Source organism: Octopus sinensis, linkage group LG3 (assembly GCF_006345805.1).
Source record: "Octopus sinensis linkage group LG3, ASM634580v1, whole genome shotgun sequence".
In the NCBI taxonomy this organism is placed as follows: Eukaryota; Metazoa; Mollusca; class Cephalopoda; order Octopoda; family Octopodidae; genus Octopus; species Octopus sinensis.
Window position 1 is genome coordinate 2,929,406 of NC_042999.1, and position 11,846 is coordinate 2,941,251.

The 11,846-nt window shown below is 38.1% G+C and overlaps 1 protein-coding gene across 1 annotated transcript in view; it reads left to right on the forward strand.

Moving 5' to 3' along the window:
• LOC118762385 (zinc finger protein 98-like) overlaps positions 1–4,155 on the forward strand; it is a 5,343-nt gene extending 1,188 nt beyond the window's left edge. The window contains exons 4-5 of the mRNA XM_036500823.1: positions 3,142–3,916; positions 4,001–4,155. Coding sequence (XP_036356716.1) covers positions 3,272–3,916; positions 4,001–4,132 — 777 coding nt within the window. The 5' untranslated portion in view covers positions 3,142–3,271 and the 3' untranslated portion in view covers positions 4,133–4,155. The remainder of the gene's footprint in view (positions 1–3,141; positions 3,917–4,000) is intronic.
• Positions 4,156–11,846: the final 7,691 nt, after the last annotated feature.

Here is an 11,846-nt window from a genome sequence, read left to right on the forward strand (position 1 = left end):
CCTGAAGGTGTGTCGACACCAACTTGCATCTCCCCTTGCTAATCTGTGGAGAAACTCACTGGATGCTGGCTATATTCCAAAAAACCTTCTGTCCCAGTCTGTTGTCCCAGTTTTCAAAAAGGGAAACAAGTCCCTTGCAGTGAACTACCGTCCGATCTCACTCACCTCTCATATCATCAAGGTATTTGAGAGGGTGCTGAGATCTCGAATAACCCAATTTCTGGAAAGCAACAGACGGCTGATCTCCAACCAACATGGGTTCCGTAATGGAAGGGACTGCCTAACGCAGCTCCTGCATCACTTTGAGGACATTTTGAGAGCTTTGGGAGGGGGCTCCAACACCGATGTCATCTACCTTGATTTCAGTAAGGCCTTCGACAGGGTCGATCACAAGATCCTATTGAAAAAACTATCCAACATTGGTGTCTCTGGAAAGTTACTGAAATGGATCAAGTGTTTCCTGACAGACAGATCTCAACATGTTGTAGTTGAAGGGGTAAAATCAAGCCCAGCCAAAGTCAGTAGTGGCGTTCCGCAAGGCACTGTGCTGGGCCCACTTCTTTTCATCATTTACATTAATGACATTAATGACATCATCAAGCACAGCAACATAAAAATCTTTGCAGATGACTCCAAGCTACAGAAGGTCATAAATGAGGCGAGTGACCGGACATGCCTTCAGTCAGATCTACTGGCTGTTATCCAATGGGCAGAAAAAAACAATATGCTGCTGAACGAGGATAAATTTGAGCTAATCCACTTTGGAAAAGAGGATGCCCTGAAACTCCCATACTCCCTTCCTTCAGGTGAAACTCTCGCGGCGTCCAACAACATCAGAGACTTGGGAGTAATTGTGGACAACAACATAAGCTGGGCCACTCATATAAACACCAAAGTTGACATGGCCCGCAGAATGTGTTCCTGGATTCTCAGAACTTTCCAGTCGAGAGATATCCACACCATTATCCTTCTCTTCTCCACTTTTGCCCGACCCCACCTTGAATACTGTTGTCCACTGTGGTCTCCCCACACAATACAAGGTATCATAAGAGTTGAAGCACCTCAAAGGGCAATCACAAAAAAGATAGATGGCATGACAGGCCTCGACTATTGGGGTCGACTAGAAAAGCTAAAACTCTATTCTCTCCAACGTCGTCGTGAGCGCTACATCATCTGCATGATGTGGAAAATATTCCATCAGCATTGCCCAAATGATGTTGGCATCACCTTTAAGGTACATCCAAGGCGTGGGCCCCGTGCCATCCGCCCAAAACAAAATCGCACTCTCATCTCATAACAACAATATGGCACAATTATTTCACCTCAATTGGCCCCGCTCTCTTTAACATTACACCAAAACACATTAAAACAGAAACTGACCCTATAGGGTTCAAGAAGTCTTTGGACAGATTCCTTCAAGAAATCCCGGATAAACCCCCTACACCCGGATATGTCTCTATAAACAATAACTCTCTACTTGAGTGGGCCATAGTGCCCAAATTCTGACTTGAAAGACTTCACCAGGTGGTGCTATTAAGTTAGACATGGCCTGGGCCAATAATGGCCGAAACCTATCAAAGTATCAAAGTATCAAAGTATATATATATACATATACATACATATATTTGTATATATATATATATATATATACATATATATATATATATATATATATATATATATATATATATATATAATATATATATGCATATATACATGTATATATGTGTGTGTGTGTCTGTGTGTGCAAATGTATGCATATACATAAACATATACACACAGAAAAGTACATGTATAGATATGCTTATATATATATATATATATATATACAGATGTACATTATATATGTGTGTATATGTATATGAAATATATATTATGGACATACATATATATATTCATATATGTATGTGTTTGTGTGTGTGTGTATATATATATATATATTCATATATATACATATGTTCAAATATATGTGTATGTGTGTACACATTCATATATAACTATATATAGACATAAGCACTTAGAGGACATTTATATGTAGATGCACACGAACACATAATAATAATAACAAAAACAACCACAGCAATGACAACAATAATAATCAAAATAATTACAATGATAATAATGATGGTGATAATAATAATAATAATAATAATAATAATAATAACATGCCGTGGCATGTAAAAGGGCACCATTCGAGCCTGATCGTTACCAATGTCGCCTTACTAGCACCTGTGCCGGTGGCATGTGTAAAAAGATTCGAGCAAGGTCATTGCCAGTACTGCCTCACCGGCCCCCCGGTGGCACGTAAAAAGCACCTATTACACTCTCGGAGTGGTTGGTGTTAGGAAGGGCATCCAGCTGTAGAAACTTTGCCAGATCAAGATTGGAGCCTGGTGCAGCCATCTGGTTCGCCAGCCCTCAGTCAAAATAATCCAACCCATGCCAGCATGGAAAGCGGATATAAAACGATGATGATGATGATGACACTTACTCTGAATGTGTAATTGTAATTACAAATATATAGACTGATGTAATATCATCATCATCAAGCGTCCGCTTTCCATGCTAGCCTGGGTTGGACGGTTCAACTGGGGTCTGGGAAGCCAGAAGGCTGCATCAGGCCCAGTCCGATCTGGCAGTGTTTCTACGGCTGAATGCCCTTCCTAACGCCAACCACTCCGCGAGTGTAGTGGGTGCTTTTTATGTGCCATCCGCACAGGTACCAGACGGAGCTGGCAAACAGCCACGAACAGATGGTGCTTTTTACGTGCCACCGGCATGGGGGCCAGGCAAGGCTGGCAATGGCCACGAACGGATGGTGCTTTTTACGTGCCACCGGCACGGAGGCCAGGCGAGGCTGGCAATGGCCACAAACGGATGGTGCTTTTTACGCGCCACCGACACAAGGCCAGTAATATATATATTTAGAATTACATCTTATTTCTACAGTTTACTTGTACAAAAATGTAAAATTTCCATTGTTAAATCTTTACTTTTTAAGTAATCTTTGTTTCTTACATTGTTTTTGTTTTATTTCAGAGCATCAGACAACATTGATGTGAAACAAATTTTGGCTTCAGGTGCATCATCAATATTTGAGAACTGAGATTAATGGCAAAAATGTCCAACGCTCTTCAAAAGTATTTCCATCAACATGGGAAAGCATAAAAACTAAATATAAGAAAAGTAGTCATATATTGTGGTGAGAATAGAAAAATGATGGAAAAGGATTTATGTCAGAAATATAAAGGATTGACTTTTCCTTAAAGAGATGCCAAAAGAAATAAAATCATCATTTCACTGTGATATCTGTGAAAAGTCATTTTCTCAAAAAGGTCACCTGACTACTCACAAACATATTCACACAGGTGAGAAGCCATATCATTGTGATATATGTGGTAATTCGTTCTCTCAAATAAATACCTTGACTAAACATAGACATATTCATACAGGTGAGAAACCATATTGCTGTGATGTTTGTGGTAAATCATTCTCCCAAATAAATAACTTAACTAGACACAAGCATACTCATACAGGTGAGAAACCATATCACTGTGAATTGTGTGGTAAATCATTCTCTCAAAATGATCACTTAACTAAGCACAAACGTATTCATACAGGGAAGAAACCATATCACTGTGGTATCTGTGGTAAATCCTTCTCTCGAAATGATGAGGTAACTATTCACAAACGTATCCATACAGGTGAGAAGCCATATCGTTGTGATATCTGTGGTGATTCATTCTCTGTTACAAGTCATTTAACTACTCACAAACGTATTCATACAGGAGAGAGACCATATCACTGTGATACCTGTGGTAAGTCATTCTCTGGAAGTAGAAACTTAAATACTCACAAACGTATTCATACAGGGGAGAAACCATATCACTGTGATATCTGTGGTAAATCATTCTGTCAGAATGGTAACTTAACTATTCACAAACGCATTCATACTGGAGAGAAACCATATCACTGTGACGTCTGTGGTAAATCATTCTGCCAAAATGGTGAATTAACGAAACATAAATACATTCATACAGGTGAGAAACCATATCACTGTGATATCTGTGGTAAATCATTCTCTCAAAAAAGTCACTTAACAACACATGTAGCTATTCATGCAGAAGAATAAGTCAAAATTACTAGATACACCAACAAAAAGAAATGGAAAAAATTTGTCCAACAAACATTAAATGATATGCCATTGCAATCTGTATTTAACACAACCACCAAGATTTATTATATAAAAAATAAATAGCTTATCTAACTCCTAATGTATTCACTAGGGAAGAATATATAAACTGTGATAACAGCTTCCTTACTCTAACCAGATCTACATTGATATTGGTGACATAACTTATCATGCTGTACTTTAAAAAAAAAATCATTCTTTTAGAATATTCAGATATATTCCAATTCAGTGGTTCTCACAACTTTTTTCCCCTTTTAACTATACTAGCAGTATCGCCCGGCATTGCTCGGGTTTGTTTCAACCCTTTAGAATTGGAATTTTTGAAAAGTAAAAATGTTGCATTATGTAGCTTGTTATTCTCTTTAAGTGAACATTTTTCTGGTTGAAATACACCGAAAAATGGTGACACGGCCGTCAAAGAATCGTAAAAAATAGGGATTTTCATAGAAAAAAAAGCACCATTTTGATGTAAATAACTTTTGGTGTTAACATGGTCTGATTTGAATTTTTTCTTCTGTGGAAGGAAGAGCAAGCCTTCTATCATACTCTCAATTTTGGTCAACTTGCGCTCAGGGTCTCGGAGGAGATAGTGTTAGTTGAAGGCTACCAAACCTGCCATACACAGACAACTTCAGCTTTATATATATATATATATATTATATATATATATATATAGCCGTTCGCCAGCCTCGTCTGGCACCTGTGTCAGTGGCACATAAGAAAAACACCGAAAACACCATATCCGAGCATGGCCGTCTGCCAGCCTCGTCTGGCACCTGTGTCGGTGGCACATAAAATCACCCACTACACTCTCGGAGTGGTTGGCGTTAGGAAGGGCATCCAGCTGTAGAAACACTGCCAGATATGACTGGCCTGGTGTAGCCTTCGGGCTTGCCAGACCCCAGTTGAACCGTCCAACCCATGCTAGCATGGAAAGCGGACGTTAAACGATGATGATGATGATGATGATGATGATGATATATATATATATATATATATATCACGTGATTACGTGACCGACCAGACCATCAGATGTTGTTACACATTGCTGGTCACAATGCGTTCGCATTGTTTTAGCCTTCGAATGACGCCACCCTGCTGGCTAAGCGAGCAGGCCAACAGAAGAAAGAGTGGGAGAAAGAGTGGTGAAAGAGTACAGCAGGGATCACCACCACCCCCTGCCGGAGCCTCGTGGAGCTTTTAGGTGTTTTCGCTCAATAAACACTCACAACGCCCGGTCTGGGAATCGAAACCGTGATCCTGCGACCGCGAGTCCGCTGCCCTAACCACTAGGCCTTTGCGCCTCCACACATATATATATATATGTATAATTCAGAATGTCAGTCTTTTCTTTTTTACATCGTGTGAATCAAAAGGTGAATTAAAATAACACATGTAATATTAAAAATCTTATTTTTACTAAATGAATACATATACACTTACTGTATTAGTACATATTGGGTCATCTCATAAGTAATGCAGTTTCTTAAATATTTCTTTTATTCTTCAAAATTAAGATAAAGTTCTTTTTTAATCTAAAATATATTCTCCTTCATTTTCTATAATGATCTTCCATCTATCTTGTAGACTTGCAACACTCCTCTTGTGGAATAAATGATAATTAAGATGGAGCAATGTCTGGCAAAAATGGAAGATGGAGTATCATTTCCCATTCAAACTGCTCCAGCCTTTGGAATGTCATCCTCGCTTTATGTGGCTGAGCATTATCCAGATTGAAGAACACCTTTCATCTTGAGGCCAAAGATGGTCATTTTCCAATGGCACGCAAGTGTCAATGAATGGTGGTATGACCAAATCCAAGCTTCTCTACTAGTTCCTCAGCAGTTACAAGGGATTTTGCTCCACCAGAGTTTGCAGAACATCCTAGTCAAGCTCTACAGATCTTCCATGATGAGGCTCATTTTCTAGGCTGTAATTTCTGGCTCAGGTAGTTTATTTCATCCCCCTCTGACTTCATCATCATCATCATCATTTAGCATCCGCTTTCCATGCTAGCATGGGTTGGACGGTTCAACTGGGGTCTGTGAAGCCAGAAGGCTGCATCAGGCCCAGTCTGATCTGGCAGTGTTTCTACGGCTGGATGCCCTTCCTAACGCCAACCACTCCGTGAGTGTAGTCGGTGCTTTTTACGTACCACCCGCACAGGTGCCAGGCGAGGCTGGCAATGGCCACGATTGGATGGTGCTTTTTACGTGCCACTGGCACAGGGGCCAGGTGAGGCTGGCAACGGCCACGATCGGATGGTGCTTTTTACGTGCCACCGGCACAGGGGCCAGGTGAGGCTGGCAACGGCCACGATAGGATGGTGCTTTTTACGTGCCACCGGCACGGGGGCCAGGCGAGGCTGGCAAACGGCCACGGATGGATGGTGCTTTTTACGTGCCACCGGAACAGGGGCCAGACGGAGCTGGCAATGGCCACGATCGGATGGTGCTTTTTACGTGCCACCAGCACAGGGGCCAGGCGAGGCTGGCAACGGCCGCGAACGGATGGTGCTTTTTACGTGAAAAACCGCATTATTTATGGGATGACCCAATATTTATTTTTCTTAGATTATTTTTATAATGGAGTTTCAAAAATGCAAATGCAGTAGAAAATGTGGATTGGTTTTAAAACTTGAATAAAGGAGCACCTTTTTTATATTCACAGCTAATTATGTTACTGAAACGTACATGTTTCAATAAACAAACAAAAAAAAATCACTAGAAAGTAAAGTTATCATGATCTATTTTATTCTTTTGAAGATTACTTCTATGTCACTTCTCAAATGTATGAAGGAGTGTTTCAAGGGACATAATGCAAGTCATTCTCAACTTTAAATCTACTGCAGCGGAGTTCAAAAGCCACATTCACAAAAGTATGTTGACACAAATGGAAGCAATGCGTGTCTGACTCTTTTGCCAGTTTCAGTTATTTTCCATTAAAATTTTGTGATAGCTTTCTCACGAAAAACCATGTTTGCTCTTGAATTGTTCTTCAGCTGAGAAAGTCATCCTAACAATAATCCAGGGACATTTTCAATGCCCTAGCGCTTACCAACATCTGCTCATTACTGATTTCAAGGTAATATTGGTTGAATTCATTTCGTGGTGCTATCAAATGCTACAAAATTTTGTGTTTTGGAAATTCTAGAAGCACTTGCTTTTCACCACCAGCAACAAAAATTACTGGTAGTTTCTCAAACATTAAACTTTTTGGTATGCACATTTTTCTCCTAATTTTCTAGTTCATGAAAGCTTTCTAGAAATCGATGAATTTTATGATGTATATTCTTTCTTTGCATTTGAAGATTCAGCTCATTTAGCTGCTCAAAAACTGATCAAATATGAGTTGTATGATCTATTTCTCATGATTCAACAGGGTACAAAATTTCATCTTGAACTTCCAAAAATAATTTGAACTTATCTCAAAGACCAAACACTCATTCAGTTTTTTATTTTTAAAGTCTTTGAACTCCATGTCAATACATAGCTGCTTCAAAAGGTAAAAGTTCCACCTTTAACAAAAATTCAAAACCTCTTGAGCTGGGTATGTTTTATGGGTCATATAACAAATACTTTCAGTTTTGGAGCTTATTTCTCTTTAGAAACTTGAAATCCAGATTTTGATCTCAGTATAGCTGGTACAGCATCTGTAGACATCTCACAAGAGTTTTTATGATTCCGTGAAAGATGAAACATTTTCCAGTGTATCTGAAGCTTAGATTGTTTGAGAGGGAAACAAAAGAGAAACTCCCCCTTAAATTAAGCAGAGCAAACATAACTTTAAAATCCCAGGAGCTATACACATAAGTTGACTCATCAAGCTGAATTAAGTTAAATGTTGCTGACTTTATCTCATGCACTTACTCATTGATATCAATATTGCTAATCCTTCTTTGAACACTGCTATTTGATAGTGAAACTGCTACAAATTGTTTTCTCTAATCCATTTCCCAGCCTACCTTGATATAAAATTGTAGAGTTATTTAAATCCATTTTGGCTTTGATTATCTACAATTAAATTTTATCTTGCCACATTTTAACTTACAAAATCTTTTTCATATTTTTCCTGTTTTTCATTGCTAACTTGAGTTGGATTTAGATTGATGTGTAGAAGATGTGTAAGTAGAAATTCTGTATGATGTACTGAATATAGACTCTGGATTTCCGAGTGGAATTTGAGTTAGGCTGATGGAGAAGATAGAATTCATATGCAGTAATTGCAGTAAACTTTAATATCATTTGTTTAATGGATTCTCTGTGTGCCTCTCTCGAAGTACTTGATAGCTTCTATTACCTAAATGACTTAATTAGCAGTAAATGTAAGTGTACCAAAAACGTAGGAGCCAGAGTAAAGAGTTGTAAGTTCAGGGCGTTATTAACCTTTATTGGCAACAGAGGATTTGTCTTTCAGAGTAAAGGACAAACTATGCTGCATTGTTTTATTGTAGCAGAACATGGACATTAAATTTAGCAGGTTTGTGAACACTGGAAAGAAATGACAGGAATATGCTCCACTGACTTTGTAATGTAACAAATGAGCTGAGAGAATAATTGGGGCCTAAGGGGAATCTGATATATTGATCAAATAAGATTACATAGGAATGGACATACAGTGTGTACAGATGACAACAACTGCATAAAAATGTCAAGCACTCAAAGGGGATAGTATCTGTAAAGGTGGGAGACCTAGAAAAACAGGACAAAGTGATGAAAGAGATGACAAAGATCCACAACATGCAATACTTGAGAAAATTCACATTCTCTTGTAAGGGTGAAGAGAATGCTAAAACATGGTGATGGAGGCTGGCGTACCTTTACCCTACCTATCCTCTGTTCTCACCTGTACGAGTTGTACTCACTTTGAAAGCTCCAGAATAGGAGTTGCATCTTGTGTAAAACTTGTGAACAGTGGAGTCCTTACCAGGTTCATTATTTCTCTTGGAAGAAGTGTTTCTATATGCAAATATATGGGAAACTACCACCTGTGTCATCTCTTGTGAAAGGTAGGAGAGTCCAGTTTGCTGGACATTGTTGTAGAGCTGAAAAAGAGGTAATTTCTACTCTTCTCCTCTGGAAGCCATCTACTCGCAATACCAGAGGGCACACACTCTCCTCCCCTGATGTAATCTCCAGGGATACAGGCATCCAGCAACAGGACCTCCGTAATGCCATGATGGACCGTGAGGTCTGGCGTAGCATGGTAAATTCCATTGTCTCGACCACGGTCGAACAATGATGATGTTTCTATCTACTCCAGGTCCCAATTAACTTCCCTTTCCTCTATTTATTATTACATGTAGTTACGTACATACTTATAAAACCCATAAAGAGCCTTGTGAAATACAGTGTTTTCTGGCCAAAATATTTATTTTGCTAATTATTAAGCTAGTAAAAACAAAAGTTTTAGGAAATGCATTGAATATAGTCGATATTTGAATGAGCACAGACAGAAACACAAGGGAGATAATTAACATCACAATAAATATAGCCAGTGTCTTATGAATACCAAAATTGACATAAACCTACACTGGTATGCTTTTTGTTGTGTTCACTCGTTTATCCTTAATTTCTGCAAAAATGTATTTTGTACAATGCAGACATGAAAAAAATTACACTCTTAGTATTTACATAGTCACTTGAGGTTCTTAAGTTTTTAAAAAATACAGTTTTTCAAGCAAGTATACAGAACATCTTTTTGATCTCTTAAGGTTCGGTCTTAGGGGCTTTCGGCCTTTATACGCCACTCTAGTTCGACCCATTCTCGAATATTACTGCCAGGCCGCAAACCTATATCTCCGGAAAGACATTCAGCACTTAACCACCCGAAAGGGCACGGGCTTGTCTCAGCTTACGTATGAGGAACGTCTCCAACGGCTGGCATTACCTTTACTCGAACGACGGAAGATGCGGTGAGATCTCATCCTGGCTTTCAACTTCTTCAACGAGAATGTAAACCTACCAGTTGCAGAGTTTTTCACCCCTGCGCCGGATAGAGGTCTTTGTGGGCATGATCACAAACTCTACCACCGACACTTTCGACTCAACAGCCTGAAGGTGGCATTCTCCGTTCGTATCACAGCCCCGTGGAACAAGCTACCACAAGATGTCATTCAACTGCCCACCACTCCCCTGTTCAAAGAGGCTCTGGACAGCTGTGGCGACTATGTATAAAACTGTATATAACAATAACTTTTTTTAACTGGGTTTAGCACACTGTGTTCTTCTGCCAATAAATTTGATTTGATTTGATTTGATATGTATATATTTGTATGTGTATTGGTAAAGATGTAAAAATATGATATAGCAGTAAACTTCTGGGCATATCCTTCAGCTGAAGTATATTACCCACTAAGTAGACTGCTGCAACCAGAAGTAAAATGTTTTATCCAAATATACAAGATCCCAAGAGCCTTCCAAACCAAGAATCGAATCTGCAACCTCATTTCTAAGAGCCCTGTTACCTAAATTCAAGGCTACGTGCCTTCTCTCTTTCGCCCTCTCACACACTCACACATATATAGAGGGAGGCAGCTGTAACTTCGAAGTTACTTCAGATTTCTTCGAAGTATACAATAAAACTCAATTTACATGTAATGGGTATATTTCAATTAATGTTTCACTGGTTTCTGTGTATAACTTTCCATAAAAAATAAATTTTAATAAAGATATACATATTCTTCTCATCATAATGTCAGTTCAAAGCAAATACATTTTATTTTAATATATAGACGTATATATTCCGTATCGAAAGTGCGGCCAAAGACAAAACCACCTTCACCGCCACGCTATGATGAGGTACGAATCTCTGGTTAAAGATGTTGGGTGTTTTATGAATAGTGTTTAAATTCACAAACGTAAATTTGTTTTTGTTGTTTTGTGAAAAGCAAACTGGTTCATTGTTTGCAGCTATTACGAGTTAGTTGACATAAGTTACTTACTTTGAGTTTGTAATAATGTGTAAATAATCTTTTATTTTCTTACTGTTTACTTTTGTAAATTGTATTTATATATCTCTTAACGGCATTCCTACTGAAGTCGAAAATTATCTATTGCGCCAAAAATCATCATTCGGAAGTGTATGTTTCAAGCATCATAGATTACGATTCTTAAAAAAAAAAAAAGATGAGTTTTTCCCATGGGTTAAATTTATATCCTTATATTTATGTATGCATTGTGTTTTATTATTTGTATTTGTGTTTTTACATGCATCCTTGTAAACTTGTCTGTGTGTGTGTGTGCATGAATTTGATGGTATATATGTATTTTGGCACATATCTACAGTCATGCTATGTATGTACTGGTAAGTTATATTATTATTATTATTATTATTATCATTAGAAAATTTTACCCAAAAAAAATTTGCACAAAAAATTTTCACGGAAAAGTTTCCCCAAAAATTGTTCGAAAATTTTCCCTAAAAATTGTTCGAAAATTTTCCTCCAAAATCTTTTAAACATTTTCACCGAAAATATTACCCAAAACTTTTTCGAAAATTTTCACCACAAATCTTTCGAAAATTTTCAACGAAAATTTTACCCAAAAATTTTCACCGAAATTTTTCGAAAATCTTTACTGAAAATTTTACCCACAAATTTTACTAAAATTTTCACAGAAAATTTTACCCAAAACTTTTCACCAAATATTTTTCG